At 43.0% G+C, this 21,093-nt stretch overlaps 1 protein-coding gene across 29 annotated transcripts in view; it reads right to left on the minus strand.

The window, feature by feature from the left end:
• Positions 1 to 673: 673 nt before the first annotated feature.
• Positions 674 to 21,093, minus strand: part of FNBP1 (formin binding protein 1) — an 82,154-nt gene continuing 61,734 nt past the window's right edge. For 7 of the 29 annotated variants that reach the window (XM_015879226.2, XM_015879246.2, XM_032448183.1 and 4 more), the window contains 8 exons: positions 18,654 to 18,743; positions 15,509 to 15,523; positions 15,328 to 15,363; positions 12,030 to 12,139; positions 9,876 to 10,008; positions 8,919 to 9,040; positions 8,408 to 8,547; positions 7,156 to 8,195 (listed from right to left, as the gene is read on the minus strand). In XM_015879226.2, coding sequence (XP_015734712.1) covers positions 8,017 to 8,195; positions 8,408 to 8,547; positions 8,919 to 9,040; positions 9,876 to 10,008; positions 12,030 to 12,139; positions 15,328 to 15,363; positions 15,509 to 15,523; positions 18,654 to 18,743 — 825 coding nt within the window. In that variant the 3' untranslated portion in view covers positions 7,156 to 8,016. Of the gene's footprint in view, positions 3,553 to 4,461; positions 7,106 to 7,155; positions 8,196 to 8,407; positions 8,548 to 8,918; positions 9,041 to 9,875; positions 10,009 to 12,029; positions 12,140 to 15,327; positions 15,364 to 15,508; positions 15,524 to 18,653; positions 18,744 to 21,093 lie in introns of those variants that run through there. The other 22 variants (XM_032448192.1, XM_032448199.1, XM_032448195.1 and 19 more) reach the window with 12 other exon arrangements.

Consider the following 21,093-nt stretch of genomic DNA (forward strand, 5'->3'; position numbering starts at 1 on the left):
ATTCTTTCTAGCAGACTGGTTGATAAACAGCACTGATTTGTCCTTAATTGACGGAGGTGTTAATTAGTGCTGGCAAAGAACAAATGAAATTGTTAAAACATCAATCTGACCTTAGATCTCTACAGAGCTGCTTCAAGTGAAAGCATCACTGACTGTGAGCTGCACCATCCTCGTGGCTCCTGGCTGATGCTGCTTCCAGTGAGCTGAGCTAACAGGTCAAGTCAGAAAGTTTAATACAGCAATAGGAGAAAAAAAAACCCAACCTCAAAACCAACCCATAAAACCAACCCATAAAACCACGCCACCTTTTTGCCAGCTGGGAAGGTTGATAAAACAGCATCACAGTTGCGTCTCAGAGCCCCGTTACTACTCCAAACACCTGCAGATCCCAGCATGAAAAACAAACCCAAGAAAGAAGTACCATGAGAACACCATTGCTCTGAATACAGCAGGCTCTAACACCAGTACCTGGTTTAAGCAGGTCACAGATAAAGGCCTTTCTCAGCTGGAAATGGCTGTGGGAAGGCAGAAAGGTCTCTGGGGAGCCCAGCATCAGGCCTTGCTCTATCAGAGAACCCCCAGCAGAGAAACCACCTTTTTAATTGGGAAAGAAAAGGAACAAAACCATTTTTCTTCGTCACTGGAAGATCAAAGGGGGGCAGTGAAACCATGCTTCAGGAATTAAAGGTTTATTTAAATAGGTGGATGACTTTCCTTTCACCGTTACAAGGTCAATATTCGCTTTCAAATGGAAGCACTTTATTTGGTTGAATTCTGTCTCCAGAAACGAATGGGCAACACCAGAACTTTTTACATTGGCAATGAAATCACAACACTGAGATGCCACCACAATCTAGAGATCGGTGCTCAAACACACATACACACACATACAAATAAAAAAGTGCTCGACATCCTCATGTTAAAATAGAATTTGGCTTCTTTTTAGGTTCTTTTTTGACACTTCAGGCAGGAAAAAAAATAACCAACGATATGCATCAAACTAAATGAACTTCTGAAAAATACTCAGCATTAAACACGACTTTCGGTATCAGTAAATATGTTTCTTCTCTATTTACAGATGTTAAGAAAGGGCGTTAAGAGACTTGCTGGGGACAGCAGGGTTTTGCAGGCTGTGCAGTCCCCACTTCTGGGCAGGAGAAGTTCAAGCAGAGTTTTTATAAACCAGTGCACGTATTCAGTCCTGCTTTTGTATATAAGGTAAACTCGACCAAAGTTACCCATCCTTTACCCTGAACGAAGGCAGCAGAATAGAGATTGTAGGCTACAACACACGTGGACTGTCCATCCTTTTTCTTGTGGTCAGTTTGCAGATCCAGGCTTATAAAAACTCCATCTGTGGCCTTTTCATAGGACTCTTTCTTGAAAGACAACCAGGCAGCTAAAGCTAATGCTCCTCCTACTGCGCTACTGAGCGACACAGACGTTGCAACTGCTCCAATGCTCCACGAAGGCTGACAATAATATACTGTCCACCCAGCTTAAAGGTATAAAAGCAAACTATCTGTTTGACATAGATGGCACAATAACAGGTGAAAATGAACTCCTCTTGCTGCTGATTGAACAGCACTGGACATGAGAATAAAACACAGTGGCTAAAACATTCTATGGCCATTCTTGCAAACCTGTTGGCTGCACTACCACTCGGACCCCCAGAGATTGAAACATAACCTGTTGCTGGTGGATGCTTGCAGGCTGTAAGCACTGCAATACAGCAGCTGCAGCACCAACTGAAGGACTGAGGGGTTTCTGCTATGGAAATTAAAAGTGGGTATCTCAAATGGAAAGGGACAAAGTCCTGAAGATAATGTTAATTCAAGAACGACTTCATTCTGAGAGGAGGAGACTGAGGCAAACCCCAGTATGGAGAGCACATGATTCTGGGACACGCTTCTCCATGCTGACCCCGCATAGAAGCACAGCAGGCAGCAGAACAGCATGGACAACGTCTGCAAAATACACCTGTGAGGTTTCATCTCAGGGTCATCAGCCACATCAGCTCCCATACAAATTTTCCTCAAGTTCTGGGGATTTTTCAAGAGATGCTGAAGTTCCCCAAGAGCAAGCAGACTTTTCCAAGCAATGGGTTGGTTTAAGGATAAGTAAGGTCCCTCAGGAGCTATGAGGAGCAACCGACTCTTACAGGGCTTAACCACATACAGGATTACTGTGACAACTTAGCAACAGTAAAGATTCAGGGAAACCAATGCATTTGTAGTGCAGAGATCTAGAGAGCAATTGACCCCTGTGTTAGGCAGCTTAAGTCATGCAGCATATCTGGAGATAGATGCATGACGTGACACAGTGCAGCATCGCTTCTGCTTCAGATAAAACCACATGAGAACAGGATGGCTGAGGGCTGGCTTCAGGGCCAAGGTCCAGTCCATGACAGTGTGGGAGAACGAAATAGAGTGCAGTTTTTCTTCTTTTCTTTTCTCTTTTATTATTTTCTAAAAAAATTCTGTTATTCAAACAGTAACTGATGGGGACGCACAGGAGGTCATGCAAAAAGAAGAAGGTAGGTCTGAAATGCTGAAAAACAAACCAACAAAAGAAAAACTGCAAAGAGATTAACAACGAGCCACAAAATAATGTGGCCCTCGGGAAGGTGGGCGCAGGCAAGGCAACAGGGCGAGCATGCAGACTGAAACAAGAGCAAAATGGAGGTCTTTGTGACGAGCAGAACGGGGCTTTAAACCAAAACACCAGTGTTTGTGTGTGTCTGTGTGTGTGTGAGGGTGAGGAGGAAGAAAGGAGGGGGCAATAAAGAGGAAGGGGAAAGAGAACAAGCAGGAAAGAAAGTGTACATACGTGAGCTTGAAGGCTTTCAGGCAACAGCAAGGTCATAGGGATTTAATACTTGGCATGAGCATCAGCCTAGATTTAAAAAAAATAAAGGCTGAAAAGTATTAGTGACTTATTTTTGTGGAAAGAAGAATACTGAATGATGCACTTGGATCAAGTTGAATATCTGCCAATTCAGAGTCCAGTCCAGCTGCTGTAACACTGTCCCCAGGAGCAGCTTACCATGTGTATGCACCTCCTTTCCAAGCTGGTGAAACTACCTGCAGGATTAGTGCTAAAGGCACCACGTGAAATGCTGATGGACCAGTGCATACATTCGGATGGACAGAGGGACAAGGGAGGACACAAGACAGACCTGCACATGCTTGGGTGCCCTTTGCATCAATGGGCAGCCAGTGATTCTCTGACCAGCACTGGGAGGAGCTGGGAGGGGAAGTGCCGGTTATTTTTTTTTACAGAAGGGATGTGCCAAGCTGTAGAAGAGCAGGGAAGGCTGATAAGTTAATCTGAGCCACAAGTAAGCATGCCATGGAAAAGAACAAGCATCTGAATGATACTGGGATGGAATTTAGGTCTGAATTTTTCAAGTGGGAACTCCAGACAAGAGTGGGAGTCTGGCTTTCCATGGGTATGTTTTAACTGCCTGCAGGGTAAACAGACCATTTTGTTTCTCCTTCTGTGACAAGCTCGCCCCGAGGTTCTTGCACCAGCACAAACACCTTTAGGAATCTAAAACATAAGAAAGACAAAAAGAAAGAGACTGGATTAGAAAGAGACTGGAGAAAAGGGGTTCCCTTAAGAGTAGCGCTACCTGCAGGAGGTTAAGGGAAACCGAGCACCTACAGGGTTACAGAGGGTTAAGCAAAAGCTCCTGAACTCAGGCATACATCCCAGCACTCAGTCACCATTCACCCTCAGCCCTTCCTTCCAGGAAGCATCGCTGGATCGCTGCTTTCCCCTGGGAGAAGGATGTCAAACCCAGCAGCAGAACCGTGCCAGCACTTTCTCAGCACAACAGCAGAGAAAACAAACAGCCTTTTTCCGTTTCAATCTGCTAAGAGGTTCTATATCTGGTCAAGTGAACGATACTGAAGAATAACAGGAAGCCAAAACACAAAGAATTTTGCAGATGAACCCAGACCAGCCATCCCTTACACAGCAGGCCATGAAGACCCTTACACTCCAAGGGGAAGTGAAGAAATAAACAGGTAAGTGAAAGTCATCTTAGCCTCTGAACTCATGCTTCATCACATTCCTGCAGCCACAGGCTTCTGGCTGAGGGTGAACTTGCTCTGTGGTCAAAGCTACGATCCAGAAGTTTGCTTTGGCTGAAGAGACTGCTTTATGGGGAGGAATAAAGGAAGAGTCCAAACTTCCCTCACACTTGTGATGGGAGGACGGCATTCAGGCATCCTTTCTGCCCACTTCCACGGCAATAAGAAAAAACCTCCAGACGATAGCACAAAAAACAGTTTCCACAGAGCCACAGCAAAATATTCTTCCTGAAAAACAACTGCATTTCTGCTTAAGGTACCTCTGTGTGGGAAGCAGGTGAAAAGCAGCTTCGGGGCACCTCCTTTTCCATGAACAAAGTCAATCTCAAATGAATAGCCATCAAAAATAAAAGGCTCACAGGAATGAGAAAATATAATGTTTATTAGAAGAAGACACCGTGGTACACGAAGCTATAAAGGGATTTCTGACAGATGATGATCCTTTAAAAAATGAGAATAGAAATGGAACAACCGCACTGGCCAGATTTAACAGACTTTAACACCAAAAGTTCCTATGCAGCTCCAACCAGATGCAGACAGCTGAGGAACCAAGAAGGCTTATCAGCATAAGGACCGAATAGTTATCAAAACAACAGCTAAGTTAAGCAGAACAACAACCTATAAAACCATTTATATTTATATATATATAAAATGATAAAAACAATTTAAATTCAAGTAACTTTAGTTTTTAAGTTATGTTATATACAGATTTGTAATACCAGGAGAACTAAGGACAAGTATTTAACACAAAGATCTATTTTTTTTAAAGTCCAGTTGCTAATTAATGACCAGTTCCTAAAGGATTTGGCAAGCATTAAATAATCAGATACATCCTAGATCAAAAGTGCATCAGCATGGTTAACTTTCACCTATTGCTTTGTACAAGCCAAGGCTCGCTGCAGTGGTCCCAGCAAACAGCAGAGCACTGAGCTGCCCACCAACCAGGGCTGCTTGTGGAGCTGGGGGATGCAGAGGGAAACAGGAGCAGACATGGGCAGAGGAGCTGCCATGCTCATGTGGCTCCAAACTCATTCTTTGTTCTTCCCCAGAAGTATAACATCACACAACAGTCCCTACCACTCAGGTCCCCCAGCAACCAGCCCCTCTGCGGGCAGCAAGCATGGCTTTTCTGCTGGGTGCCACTAAAGTTTATCTAACAACTATTGCATCAAAGTTCTTCTGTGTATCACATTTGAAAGAGGGCTTTGCTCCCAAGCAGGTTATGAGGTACCACATTTAATAACACAGGATGGTCAGTCTTGAGCACAAAGGTCCAACTGGTTCCAGTATCGACAGCCAGCAACACCAGCACCCGCCAGAGCAGGGAAGCCCAGCACTAAGCTACACCAGCACAGCCCTGAGCAATGCTCCTCCTCATCCCCTAGCAAGGAGAGGTTGGCACAAGCCCCAAAGCACAAGCAAGTATCTGACATCACTTCTCAGCCTGAACCTTTTTAGCATTTCTAACAGTTTCCTGAACGCATCGTAAAGGGAATGAACTGTGTAAGCTCCCACTGGTATCAGGAAGGACAATACTGCTGTTTACAACTAAATCCACGCTTCCATCAGCAGTGATGCACATTTAAATTGCAAGGAGAACTTATAAGTGCATCAGCTGAGCCAGCGGCACCTGGCAGAGCCCTTCATTGATGGACACGTGCCACATGCATTCATCTCTTCTAAAGAAAACCTCCTGAAAGAGATCTCTTAAAACAACCATAGCAGCAAACCCATAGAACAAAAGGTGAACAGGTCTAGGCAAACCTACTCAGAGATTTTCTGAAGGGTTTTGTACACATCTGGAAAGAAAAGGCAGAACGAGATAGATGTTACTGTTCTTTTTGTGACAGGGTTTGCTAACACCCTCTGGCTGGAGTTCACCGTGGTAAACTTGACCAGTCCTCACACAGCCCCGAGCTGGTGCACTGGGGTGGCTGCAGCACACAACTTACCTGTCCTGCCATCCCACAGGCACAATGGCTGCCCAGGGCTTTGCTTGGGTACCTCACCTAGGTGCTCTTTGCACAGCTACACTGAGGGCTGCCAGCTGCTCCAGGGTCCTCAACAGGAATTGAAGTGTGTAAACACTTCAGCACTGTCATTTTCAGTTGTAGTTTCTAGCTTAAATAGTCAAGGATTGAATAAAGTCACTTCTACAACACATAAATATCAAGTGAGAAATCTGCAACTTGCCACAACGTTTGCCTTTTAAACGTGGCAGCATTTCCCATAAATCTTTACACTGCTTCTCTGATGTTTTATGGCATTATTTCCATTATAATGGAAATATCATAGTTCATTCCCATTAGCTAGTCACACACACTTTGTTCCTATAGTCCAGCAAAATTAATGGGGAAAATCAAGTATATCTGAACTCCTCCCTGCTGTATCAGTACTCACTCCCAGCACAGGCTGCCCTTCAGCATCACTCAGAGAGCCATGCCTGGTACTTCTGACAGATGGAGATGCCACAGCAGCTCAGCTGTTTCAGGCAGCCTGCACTGCTGAACAACACATCTTCCAGCAGAACAATAACGTTGCTTTCAACCACTGCCACACACAAAGGACACGATCTCCAAAGGAGAGAACACTGAGATATGAGATGGGGTGTCTCATTCTGTGCTCTCCATCTTGTCCTGAACGTGAAGCAGAGAAAACATACAATACACACCTGACTTCTAAAGGTTAACAGAAGCAGACAGAAGGCCTGAGTTTACTTCTGCATCTCAACCGACTCTGCATTTGCCAAACACAAAACTACTATGGCAAAATCAGACCCTAGACTTCCATCTGCAGCAGACGAGGCAAACACCGATTAACACTGAACCCAGGAAAAAGGGAACTGATCAGATTATAGTGCTTGTTTACAGAGACAGCTCTCTTCTCTCCCCGCTGTCCATAAACCTCTATGAGAATGGTTCTGTTTTCTTTTAAATTGGATGAGGCAGTTTGTTTCACACCAAGAACTTTAAGGTCCAGGCAGCACAATAATCTGAAGGATTAAATGACTGCAAAAGAAATGCATAAATTATTTAACAGTGGACTTCAAACATACCAATTTGAAACAGACCTAAAACTTCTCAGTGTATTATATTACCAGGTATCTACATGCTAGCATGTATTCTAGCCAGTCTCCTGTATGTGCTGCTTGCTTACAAAATACACCTATCTGGAAGGAGGCAAAAGCAACTAAGAAACAGAATACTGTCCAGTTTAAGCTCAGAGCGCCTCCATCGACTGCATTTAAGCAAAAGATGAAACCATTAGTCATGGGTCATCTGAAAACCTGCATTTCATCTGAAATAGCAAATCCAGCCAAAAGACCATTTTCTGAAATGTATCAAGACAGGAAAGAATGAAGGATTTTCCTTAATGTCGATGTTTTAATGATTTATCAAGGATCACAGAGTGCTGTGTAGAGAGGCTTTGGCAAGACTTCTGCTTCCCCTTCCAAACACGCTAACTAAATGATGAGCAGGTTTCAGTTCCAAAGGTCCGCAGAACTCGTTAGGCTCTGAAAGCCACCACGCTGAGACACAAAACACCAGGCTGAATATTCCCTACATAGCGATCTACTCAATCAGTTTGGGACAAACTTGTGAACGTGTCTGAAAAGCTCCCAGGATATGTAAGGAAAACCAGTAATGTTTCCAGATGGCTTTGTGTTTCCTGCCCCAGGTTGGGTGTGCAACAGCAGTGACAGTTGAACAAGCACTTACTAGGAAAGGCTGCATTTCCCCTCTACCACACTCGCCTTCTCTGACCAATAAAAAGCACATTTTGCAGCAAGCCATATTAAGTCCACGTATGAAATAATGCACTTTGTGGCACTGTACAGACACTTAAAAGGCTCTTTCTGCAACACAAAGTTGCAGGCTTGGGTATCTCTGTGAAAGCAAATAAAGTAATAATATTATTATTAAATATAAGTCATAGCACCTTTGGCATTTTTGTCCAAATAGACTTCAACATAAGATGTAGGGACATAGCCCTCCTCGTCTTCGTTCCTTCGGATTCGTGTCCACCCATCACCTTTGTCTTCTTCTATTACATAGAGCATTTCTCCTTCTGCTACAGAAATTGTTCCTTCATTCTGACCTGAAAGACACAGTGGATGTCTTTAGGATGGATGACAATAGGGTGCATTCAAAGAAGGAACATGATCCTGACATAAGAGTAGTAACAGGAAGTGCCAGTGCTACCATCAGAGTACCATTTATCTATTTAAGCACTGCAGAGGTTAAATGAAGGTTTCCCAGTTGTCATAGGAAGCCAACAAAGCAATAAGAAGAGTAAACAGTGAATGATACCTTCAAATGTATAGAGAGCTTTACACGTTCCTATGGTTGGTAGTGGTTCTTCATCATCAAATTCATCGTCAAAATCTGTTGCAGGTACTTTCATCTCAGTCTCCTGACTTTGCTCTTCTGTGTAACTGCCATCTGGGCTGCTCAAGAGAGGAAAATACAGAGCAACTATAGCGACCAGCCTCAGGAGCAGGACAAGGTCTTAAGCTCAGCAGTGTTACAGAATGGTCAGGACAGGCTGTTACCACTAGAGAGTCTCCATAATAAAATGAATCTATCACACTTGTCTTGACAGCAGTGACTGCAGGGGCCATTACACTTAGAAAACCATCTCTTAAAGTTGGAATATTCTGTAAGGCTAAAACTAGTATGCAACACTCTTGTCACAGAGTGCCTGCCTTCAGCCTAGTTACACAGTCCTGAATACTGCGGAGCAAGTTTTCCTGGTGATGCAGCTCAAGAAAGCAAGTTCAGTTATCAGCCTAAACAAGGCAGCTCTGTACAGATACTGTACCTCTCCCGGTCCTGTGCACAGCTGTTCACTGCTGAAGTGTTCTGGGCTTCATACAGCCCACTCTGCCGCCGGGCCTGCTCAGTCCGCGTGGGCAACCTGCCCTCTACCTCAGCCAGCCAGCCCTGCCAATGGAAAGCAGCAGAGTCACATCACTGGAGCTTGCATTCACAGCACGACATACTGCTACTCCAGTCACAATGAAGTAAGGCGTGCAGCAGCTCATGGTAGTCTCAGTAAAATCAGAAGGAGAATAGCTGGGGAGGTTTTCAAATGGGTGAGCAAGCAATTGATAGTAAAGCAAACGACTGTAAGGAACATCCATTAACAGGCTGTATATATTCATGTTTGTGGCCCAGCTCACAGAATGAAGCCTTTCCTCAGTTCTATAGTCCTTCTGGTGTTAAATGTAATGGGACACATTTCTAATGGATCCTTGTATTCCAAATACTATTCATGCTTTTGAGGTTCTGCATCTCTAAGAAGCTTCTTGTTAATGGCAGACCGTTCCTTAAAACATGTATCATCTGATGGCTTCTGTCTTGCTGTTAGACTTTAAATGGTGTTTCCCACTTACATTCCCCCAGTTTTCCGCTGTAGTATGATGATTGCCATTATTTATGTAAGCATCTGAACCTCTCTGGGCATTCTAGAGAACCCCTCATTTTATCTCCTCCTCTACTTGGCAAGACTTCTGGGCAATTTAAAGAGCACTGCTGTTGGCTGACAATCACAAGCGATGGTACCTATTTATGTTACACAAATAGGCTCAAAGATCTCAATTAATGTAAGTGATTAAGTACCACTTCTCCATACACAAAAAATGTATTGAAGCATTTTCTTTCTATTTGGAAAAGCAGTGAAGAACCTACTTAGAAGCACGCATATGCTGAGCTATTTTTCCATCAGAGATGTGTGTACTCATTGAGACAAACACCACATTTACATCCCTCCACATACCTCAAATTTCTGCACTTCTAATCGTAGCTTTTCAATGTTCTGTTCAAGTTCTGATAATCTGTGGTCCACACTCGCTGCGTCTCCCATCTGTGGGTTCTTGATATACACATCTTTCATTTTCGTTAAGGCATCTCTGAGAGACAGAAGAAAAAATAAAGGTTTCTAAATGAGTATCATCCCAGCTCTGGGGGGAGACAGATGAACAGTTGCATCATTATTCTCCATCACGGGCTGAAATCCAATTGAGTAACTGGGACAAAGAGCTGGATGCAGACATAACAACAACAGAAATGGAGTGATAACCAGAAAGTCTCACCCTGCATTTTGCCTTTTGCAAAGCTAATAGTTTGTACCATATTTATTTCACACTGCTTAAAATGAAGCTGAATCCAGATGGTTTGCATTTGTCACAGTGCAGCAACAGATGGACCTTGGGCCACGTAACGCGACCCTGCATCCTGTTAAGCTACACAGTATTTTTACCAGACTGTTTCTGGGGGCTGTGTTTCATATCAACCCAGATGCCAAATGCCTACGGTTTCAGTGATGTTAATATTAGGGCCCACTGTGATGAATGCAGTACAAGACCAATGCTGATATAACATAAGCATGAGATCCCTTAGGGAAGCCTGCAGAGTTCTCGTTGCCAGCAACGTGCTGCCTTTGACCTGAAGCAAGTTGAACTTAAGGCAAAAGTTATCTGCATGATGAACGTTTCAGAGCTTAGAGATGGATGGACTTATGAGCTGATTTCCTGTATTTCTACCACAGCTATTCAGCTTTTCTCTAGGCATTACTTGGGGGGGAAAAAGGTTAATGTCAGTCCCACGACTCAAGTTAACGCTCTTTATATTTTGGAATTTCCCACCAAACTCCTGACAATTGCAATCCTGTGCCTGCTTTTGCTTTGTGCAGAGAAAATGAGAAGTGTGGGTGGCAAGGAAGTGGGACTGCTCTGTGGCTGAAACCCTAAGGGACAATATTGCAAACATATGAGTCACGATGATTACTACTCTTTAACCCTTACTTAACTGCTGGTGTTAATTCCCCAATTACACACTATATTCATTTTAAAATAGGTTAATTCTGCTCAGATTTCATATCAGATTTAATCACTGGGTTACCTCAGAATCTATACAGAAGGGTAAATCTGTACAGAAACAAATGCAAGTTACCACAGTAGGAAAAAAGCTATGGAAAGTAATACAACCATGTACACATTTTCTTCTTCCTTTCTCATTTATGATACAAGTGATGAAAAAAGTCTGTTAGCAAACCAAAGTGAACAGGTTCTTCAAAGTAATCTAGCAGAAAACATAGGCACTTCCATATAGATGTGAAGCAGTGTTTTGGGATGGACTAATAGCAGTGAGGCTGAGTCTTAAAATCACTCCGGGAAAAAAAAGTTCTGTTTTTTGTGTGCTGAATTTTTAATGCAATTGCAGGAGCCAGAATGTGAACAAACACTGAAAGCAACAAATACAAGCTGCCAGAATCAATAGAAAGCGTGTAGCTACAATGGTCTTGTTCTCAACCACAGCAAGAAACGAAGCCTTGTAGAAAAAGCATCCACAAAAGCATTGGACTCCTATTTCCTGCAAGCAGGAAATGTATGCTGCAGCTCAGAGAGTCGTAAGAAATCCAGCAAACAATCAGCATTTTGGATAATGTTATCAAGCTCATAATAGCCTCATTTGCTATAACGTGGTCACCCATGATCATGTTGGCCCATCAAACATTTGCAGGTGATCTGCTTAGGGTTGAGAGGTCTATGATTGTAACCCTGATTGAGACCATGTTTACATCCTGTACTTACCTAAAACCAACCAAACAAGTAAACAATCCTCCTCCCATCATCACCCAATTCATCAGTAACAGCTCACATCACACACACAGAAATATCTGGGTATCCAACAGCAATCTTTGTCTTGCTCGTGACTAGACTGCTACTTTCCTGCAAGGGAGCTCTGACTTACATCAGCCAAAGTTAAATAACTGATTACAGAAGACATTTTAAAGACATTCTTAGCAATAAATAAACTGTGTCTTTTCTTGGATCAGCACCTTAGAAAACACCAGAACCTTCTTATCTGTTCTTATGTTTCAGTTGTTTCTGTTAATCTATTTCATTTTCCATTGGAGGGGTTGGCTTACCTTTGATCCATCTCTTTCTGAATGTCTTTGTTCAGCTCATCGACTTTTTGCTGAAGTTTCTTTCTTCTTTGCTCAGGTGGGAGATTGCTGAAGTCCTCTGGCCCTGCTCCCTGCAGAGTGGAATGGAGGGGAATAAAAAAAGAAAGATCAGACTCTACACAAATCCTTCAGGACCGCACTTAAAAAACAGCTGACAAATCTGTGCAGAAATCACAATGGTCTGAAGCATTGTAATCATTGGTACTATGAGTTATCAGCCTCTAAGTGGTTAGGAATCAGAATGCCTAAGAAACAAGCCCAGGAGCAGGTAGCACTTCCATACCAAGTGGTTAATGGGCAATCAGCAAGAATGCCAGAATTCTGGCAAAGCTGAGAATCTACTTTTAACCATAACTAACAGCAGATTTTACTTAACAGGATCTCATTCTCATGGAAAGCTAATCCTTCCTGCTTTCCCCTGCTTCTCTAGACACAGCATCCCCTTGAAAGCAGTTGCTAGCTTCTACTCCTGTGTCATAATCCTGCCTCTTGAGCACACTATTAATTGCTGGCTTGCTCTACTCATGGGTGTCCAACCTTCTGGCTTGCCTGGCCTACACTGAGCAAAGCACAATTGTCTCGAGCCACACATCAAATATATAAAACAGTTAATGTATATAATAAAATTCCCTTTATTTATTATATTTTGTTTTATTAAAACATTAAAAAGAGCAGCAGAAATGAAACTTGTGGCATATTTGACCTTGTTTTTGTGAAACTAACACATCAGTCTGGTTTAATGAAGTGGTTGCAATTCTCAGTTCTCAAGGCGTTTGTCAGATTTTTAATTAATTACTTCTGTTCCTATGCTTCATCCCCGATTGCTCTAACTTTGTATGGCAGGCAGCCTTATGACCAGCTGAATCACAAAAGGATGAAGGTGTTGAACATAATCTAGAACTTGCACATGTTTCTCTTGGTTTTTGCTTGTTTTGTGTCCCATTTCTAAGGAGAAATACTGGGATATGTGAGAAAGAAGGGAAAAAATACAAAGCTGAGCACCCGAATTCAATAGCCCGTCAGCTTACTGAAAGGTTGTGAGCCAAGCTGAAACATCCATTCTACTAAGATGCCAAATACCTCTCTTAGGGGAAAGTGATTTAGGGGACGCTTTGCCACAAAACCTGCCTGTGAGACCCCTTCAGTTCTGCACTCAATGTGCACCCCGAGACAGAGCGCTCTTTCTTCTGCATTTCAGAACATGCTATTTATAACAAAGGCATGTGGGTGTCAGAGGGATGGAGGACAAATCCACACAGGTCACCTTCTCCAACCCCTCCTGTTTAATTCCAATAAAGCAGGACAGGTCAGCATAATGAAATTGCTGCCATATTAATGTTCAGCAAGAATGAACACGTGCATCTCATTTGAGGCCTGATCTTGTGCATAATATCAATTTCCATTTTAAGAGACAACGGGAAAGCAAATCTAACACAAATGCAAGAAACAAGTTACACTAAGTCTAAATCAGTAGCCACGTGCGGTCCTGAATTACTGCTTACATTGCTGTGCGTGGCACAGGAGATTTCTATTTTAATTCATTCTTTAATGTTGGCAGCATTTGCTTTGCAATAACTCCCACATCACATTAAACTGTTCTGGTATATTTTACAGCCAGCCTCCATGCTAAACCCATATATATCATTCTAAGGCAAAGCATCTGGACGGAGACTTGTAAATAAATGAGCAGTTAACAGAAAGACCATATAAAATATTCTCAGTTCTACCCAGAAGAGACAGAGATGCTTGAAAACATCCTCAGTTATACCAGATATATTCAAAGCAATTTGGAAAAGCTCTTCCTTTTTTGATACTTCAATTTAAAGCTCTAGGCCAAATTAAATTCAGTATTTGTGTTCACAATGCTTCAGACCAAAGCATCAGTGTTGTGTATAAATGCATGCCTGAGACTGGGTGAACTCACAGAGACTTCATTCCATGCTTGGTAACTTCCCATCAGAACAGCAGCTACAGGTCCTCCTCCAGCAGGAAGAGGCAAGGAACAACTTTTGCACATGCTAGGCACGTTTCATGCTCTCAAGCAAAAGATGCTGGAACCATCTCTCAAGCTGTAAACGTTGCACGTGTTTTCTAGAAATACACATCATCTTGATTTGTGCAATTCAAGGTCAGCTGTTGGTTTGGGGCGGATATATTCCAACACATGTGAAGGCTTAGCTCAGCTACACTACATAAAAACAAGTGGAAATTCTTGGTATAAACACTTGGGACTAATAGGTCAATGGATGGCAATAGCCAAAAGAAGAAGGTTTCCAAGTGAGCCAGAGATTTCCACCATTCCCCACCCCTACCACAAGTCTTCAGAAGTGCAATACTGCAAATGAAGAGCAATGAGTGACTGCACTCTGCAGGGCAGCAGCAGGGCCCCAAAGCTCTGCAGGCACAACACAGCTACCCCAGGGCACACAGCCCTCCTCAGAATAAGCTGCTAGGAACAAAACAGGACCAAAACGATAGATCCATGGACAATGTGTATGTAGGGAGGAGTAACAGGGAAGGAGCACCTAAGGCACTGATTGGTGAGGGAAAAGAAAGCTTCCGAGCTAATGCAGTTAAGGAGCTGCAAATCCTCTGAAGCTCTCAAACCGCCACCAGTCACTGTGGATCTGGAATGTGTGCATGAACTGGGGCAGAACAGCTGAGGTCCCTCTGGGATCACAAAGGGCAAAGGAACAGCAGCAAACTACCAGAAACATACTGAGCTGTGGCACATCTCAAGCAGTACCTGCAATATCTAGTTCAGCCCTGTTTGCTTTCCCAAATAGGTCCACCCGTTCCCTTCCCAGCTCAGTAACACGTTACCTTACCGTAGCTCAAGCAACCTTCCCAGCTGCATCCGAGATCAAATTTGGGGATCATATACATAACATTATTTGCAAATTCAAATCAGACTGAGTTAACCTTGTTGGTTATGGTTTATGGAATTTTAATCATTATTAGTTATTCTGAAGGACTACATAGGGCTGTAAAATGTAGGTGACCATGGTAAGATTGCCAGTAAACACCTGGGCACTGACAGCAATGGTAAAGTCACACCAAATACAGGCATTTCTCTCTGGGAGAAGTCCAAACAGGTCTTGATTTCTTTTAAGGTCTCAATTTATACTTACACAATAAAGGAATTACTTGATACTGTTTTTCTACATTTTCATAGCCCTAGATTATAAAAATGAAAGCTAAACTATGTATTAGAATTAATTTTTTTAGCAGCTTATTAGAAAGACTGAGTTCCGATCACCTCTATTAGACTCCAGACCTGTGTATTCAGAGTTATCTGATAAACAGCAAAAAAAAGCAAATAAAGAAGAAACAAATTTAAACAATTTCAGTGTCATGTCAAGACGTGGCACAGTGCACATTCAAACACACGACAAAGTTGTGATTAAAACACAGGACAGGCATGCTGAAAATGTGCTTACCAGCTTGAGAGAAAGCTTCATGTAAAAATTGGAGAGATACGGGGTGGGGGGGAAGAGAGAGAGAAAAAAAAACAAGAGAGTATCAGTAGAAGAGGAACTTTTCAGGGTGCTGTTCCAATAACACGACACACATCCCCCTCCTTGGATGGGTAACACTGATAGATCTGTGCAAAAGTTCACAAGAGGGCCCAGCAGCACCGGGCAGCTGCCATGGCCTCGCTTGGAGCTGAGAGCTCTGCCTGGGCTGCCTCGTTACTGATGCTACAAGAGGGATTTTCTCATTGAATTTTGGATTGCAGAACAAAACAGAACACCTGTAAATGTGTGCAAGTTGATTGAAAACATGCTGAAATGCAGTCGTAAGCATCAGCCCCCTTTGTGCAGGAGCAGGGAAGGACAGCACCTAGCTGCAGGTAGGGAGAGGTATGGCACTGCTCAGCTCCTGCTGCTAAAGGCCAAGAGACAGAGCCCAGCTCACAGGCATGTGTCCAAATGACTGTACTCCCAAATTACCTCCAATGCTGCACACAATGCTTCCTGGGCACTCATTTAAGCCATTTGGTGTCCTTAAACAATTCATACAGATACTTATCTCAAACTTATTTTGGCCACATGGTCAGACAAGGTCAGGACCAAGAATAAGGGGGAAAAAGAAAAATCTCTTTACACCAAATTGATTCTATGGCGGCAGAGCAAGACGTTATTCAAGCCACTTAAATGATATACATGATCCAGTTTACCACACTCCCTGGTGCAGAGCCAAAACATTTTCTTTTAGCTGCTCTGGGGAGGGAAGAGAGTGCAAAAAGAGAGGTGGATGTTAAAAGAAACGACCTACACAGCAGCACAGCTTGCCTCTGTGCTACATCACTTACATGTTGGGCTGTGAGCAGTGATAGAGGACCTCAAACTGACAGGTGAACAAATGTGCTCGAGCAGTTAACCACCATAACTACCAAAGCTTTATTCCAGTGCTGGAAGATGTTATGACAGCTCCAAGCCAGGAGGTTTTCCAAGAGATCAGAGCCTACCGGTGCTGCAGTGCGTTTCTGCTCTGTGCCAAGGAGCACAGCTAACTGCTGCTCAAGGTACAAAACCAGACTCAAGGGAGAATCAAAACTGCACTCAGGCTTCCAGCAGTCCTCACTGTGACTGTGCTACCAGCTCTTCGGGCTGGCGTGCAACGAGCTTGCAAGTGCATAAATGCATGTGCTGTGTGTCAAAGACAGCTGACATGGAAATGGGGAAATGCCTCTTGCTCCAGGCCATAATCTGTTGTCAGACTCTTGCACACCTTGCTATTCATGAGTTGTCTAATAGCAGCTCCTGGATACAGAGCTGTCACAAACAGATGCTCCATCTTTAGCAAGAGTTCTTTCTTTTGGGTGGCTCAACACCCATGATGTATTTGACAGCCAGTTCAAGAAATACTCAACTATCAAATGATTGTCATTCGTTAGCAGAATTTATGCAGTAATACATGTCAGTAATTCAAGGAAAACAAATAGCCTTAAAATTCATAGTGAACTGATACATTTAGTGACAACGCAGCAGTTCAGCTCCCCTCTGAAGTTGAGTCTATCAGCACAGAAATGCTCAATGATCACAGCGCAGTAAAGAAATTTACTCTCTTAGCTACGAGGCCATTGAAAAACCAATCAATTTGGGAGAAGAATTGCAGAAGGAGGAGACAGAAGGAGCTAAAATATATTGCAGAAGATATTTGGTGCAGGCAGCTTTTGTTTGCATTGTACCTTTAGCATTCCTGTGAACTTTAGCATAGACATGATCAGCACAAACTGAGATCCTACATATACACAGACAAGACTGATGGTGCAGAGGGAATATTTACCTATGAAGCACTCTATAGAGGCACGGATGTATGCTACATGCGCTAGTTTCTATACGCTAAGTCTAAAGGCACTGCACTACTGCAGAGAACCATCTGCATCACAACATTTCTTCTGCTGTAAATTCAGCAAATTGCAGAGATTAAACACATTATATGCCCAATTCTTGCATTACTATGTATGACAAAAATAGAGCTTATTAAGAGCATTTCCAAAGAGAACATCAGGGATTGTTACAGCCAGGAGGAGTAAAGCAGATCACAGACAATGAAATGCTGAAATAAGTCATATTCACAGCTTTCCATTTCTGAAATGCATCGATAATTTCACAACAGTGATTCCGTTTCTATAAACAAATATAAGCAGAGTGACAACAAATCTGCATTAAACATTCACTAAATAACTGCTTTTGCCCATTCTGTTGGGTTTTCACAGCTCTCACAGCTCCTGGAAGAGGAGCATTTTTCCCCCTCAAAACGATCAAATAAATCACATCACTACAAAATGAGCAAACCCTTTTCAAGCTGACGGTTTAGAACAAGTCTAGCTTAGTCTTGCAGGGATAAAATGAAGAGCCTAAGAGCCACAAGCTTCAATAACACATGAGAGCGCATGAAAGCCAGCAAGTCCATGTGTTATTGGACAGTCACAGACAGACACTAACCTCACTTACAGAAACAGGGGTTGAAATAAATCGCTGCATTTCCAGACAGCCCAAAGGTAAATTTCTTTCTCCATGCTCCCGCAGTAATCCATCCTATACAATGCTTTCTCTGGGCACCAGATTTAGAGGTCACAAGCATTGATTCCACGAGCTGTCATTGTCACAGAGAGCTCAGGGAAGCTTCACAAAGCTTTGCCACCATGGCCAGGGATGTGCCCCTACCGCTCATACAAAGGGCTGGCTCATGATGGTCAAACTGCATTCATAAAATAACTTAGAATAAATGCAAGGAACCCACCTGGAGCACTTTTACACAGAGGAAATTTGCTGTAAAAGCATTTCAGCTTACAAGCTAACAAATTTAGAATATAATTTTTAGTTGTCTATTTCTTTTACAGCCAAGCACACTCTAAATGGTTCCAAGAGGAGTGTGAATTTCAGCATTTCCAGGCCTAGCAGTCAAGTCTCTCTTGCATGTAACACAGTCAGCTGCAGCTTGCCTCTCCAAGTTTGCAGTTTCCCATTTCTTTTTCACAAAGCACATTTCCACAGCACACTCTCAGGGCGTTGTAAGTGGGGTTAGCGACTGTGCAGCAACAGTATGGGCTGATCACACCATACGTGGACTTACAACGTATTCCCTAGCCTCAATGGCACACGTGGGTGTCCCTAAAGTCCTCTTCATGAGTTCTTTGTGAAAATACAAAGACTGTGTCTGCTGCTGAGTCAGCAAGAGAAAACACATCCATTACGGTGGAGACCAGCACAGCACCCGTGTTTACTGCTTCTACAGCAAAAGACAGCTCGGTGTTTAATAGCTTTTAAGTGCAAAGTGGAAGCTTGCTAGATGCTCTGTGAGCATTAATTGAGCTCAGCGCTTTTATAACACTTATGTTTTTAAAGGCTAGCTTAAACATGCCATGGCAGATAAAATCTCTCTGCTAGGATAACCTTGGCTTTACCAAGCCCACCCACCCAAGCCCAGGTGTTTTGGCACACACACACACTTGCATTACAGCACAGAGTACTCCCTTGGGCAGGGGACACAGCAGGTGAGGAGCTGGTGTGGTTTGGTTGGTGCTTCTGCACAATCACAGCACAACCAGGTCGTGGTCCCTGGGCTGGGCTACAGGTGTCAGGAAAAAGAGCACAGTGCATCACAGAAGCAAATCAGGACGGAAAGGGAAAACATTAATTGATGGGAGGGGAATGAAATTACATTGTAATGAAGTCAACAACTTCCACTTAAAAAGGAAACCACAAAAATCCCTCCACTGGACCCTATGGGGCTGTGTGGGCAATAACAGCAGCATCTGTGCCTTTTCTCCCAGAGCAACCTCCTGTTTGAACGCAGTGTCCAAATGATGACAGAAAGCAAATCAGCTCAATGTACACAATAGCTCAAGGGTGTAAGTTCTACCCCTGGATTCGGTTAGTTCAGAAGTATTGCTCTTTAAATAAAGGTGCTGATGTTACTGGCAGTGCAGCAATAAAGCAAAAACACAAAAGTAATTTCAACTAGCAGAATATTATGTCTCCGTTGTCCTCAGAAAGGAATTAGGAAAAGCAGAGCAAGCATAAATGAAATTATGTCTTATGTAAGTGGTTCCTCATTTTTGTGCTCTTCTGGATTTTACTTCCCTAAAGAGAAAGAGCTCTTTATCATTTTAAGCACTTAAGAAAACCCAACCCTGTGCAGACTTCCCCTCTTTCAGCTCAGATCTTCAGTAAGCACTGCAACTGGTTCTAATGATTCTCTATAATGGATGTTTCTGCTTTTGGGGTTAGAAGAAAGTTTGATGAAAATAAGAGAACATGATTAGATAAACCACAGACACTGATGAGTGTCAGCATCAACAGAGGTGCTGCTGTTTTCCTTTCAAACAGACCAGGACTTCACACTGGCAGTGATCACTGATGCTGCTATTGGTGCATTAACCTCACATCTGCCATTCAGATCTCTGCTTTCTTCCATGAAAACAAAACTCAGTGCATGTTTAGACTGGGAGCAAAACTAAAGCCAGATTGAGAGCAGAACATAACATTACTGACACAGTTCCACAGTCACCAGTGCCTTGTCCACTTTAGCTTTGTAATCTCTCTTGCCAAATGTAACAGAAGATGCTAAAGCAAAACTTGGAAGGAAATGACTAAAACACACTGCCACTCACTGCAACCTCTAAAGGGCTTATGGAGGAATTGCATGGGGATCACTGCCTCACATTCCAAGGACTGGTTACACTGTGTAGTTCATCACACTTCTGTTAGCTATTAGTTGTGTTCACATTAAGTTGTTCCTTGCCACGTTCCCCTCTTCTTTAAACCAGGGAAAGAAAGCAGTTATGATCCTGTTTCCTCTGAAATAAACAAATGGTTGCATGGCCCTTTGCAGACATTAAGAGCTCAGTTTGTCAACAAAGGAAGGACCCTCTTCTTGACCATTTGTTTGAACAATCTAAAATAATCATAACTACTTTTAAATCTCCCCCATGGCCACCTGTACTGCAAGGTGTTTGGCTGAACAAAACCAGCAGAGTGGAGACAATATTCAGAGCAAATGAAATTATTCTGTGTCCAAAGCCAAGCATCCATTACGCTGTACTGCTCTGTTAGCTCCCTGCACGACCTTCCCAAAAGTTGCTTTGCTAATGGATTCCTGTACAGATCAAATACTCTTCTGCACAGACAACTCCTCCCTTCCTCCTCCTCTCTCATTTCTTTGGTAAGATCTCAGTGCATCATTAGCAACATTACTGCTCATGAGCAAAATTCAGATGTTCTCGGATCTGGCAGAGGGACAACGAGATGGAGAGGAACAGAGAAAAGGAAATCTTATCAAATGTAATACTGTAAAAGTGGAATTAACAATATTATCCAGCTGTACTGAATATAAAGAGGGCTGCATCAGAGAAATTACAACAACTCATTTTTCATCTGACAAATAAATGAGATTGGGGTGCGTCTGGTTAGAAATCTATTTTCGAAGATCATTAAGCACTTGCGTGACCTTTCAGTCTGACGCTGTGTATAACAAAAATCACCAAGGGCCAATGAAACATCAACAGCATCCT

Source organism: Coturnix japonica, chromosome 17 (assembly GCF_001577835.2).
Source record: "Coturnix japonica isolate 7356 chromosome 17, Coturnix japonica 2.1, whole genome shotgun sequence".
Lineage (NCBI taxonomy): Eukaryota > Metazoa > Chordata > Aves > Galliformes > Phasianidae > Coturnix > Coturnix japonica.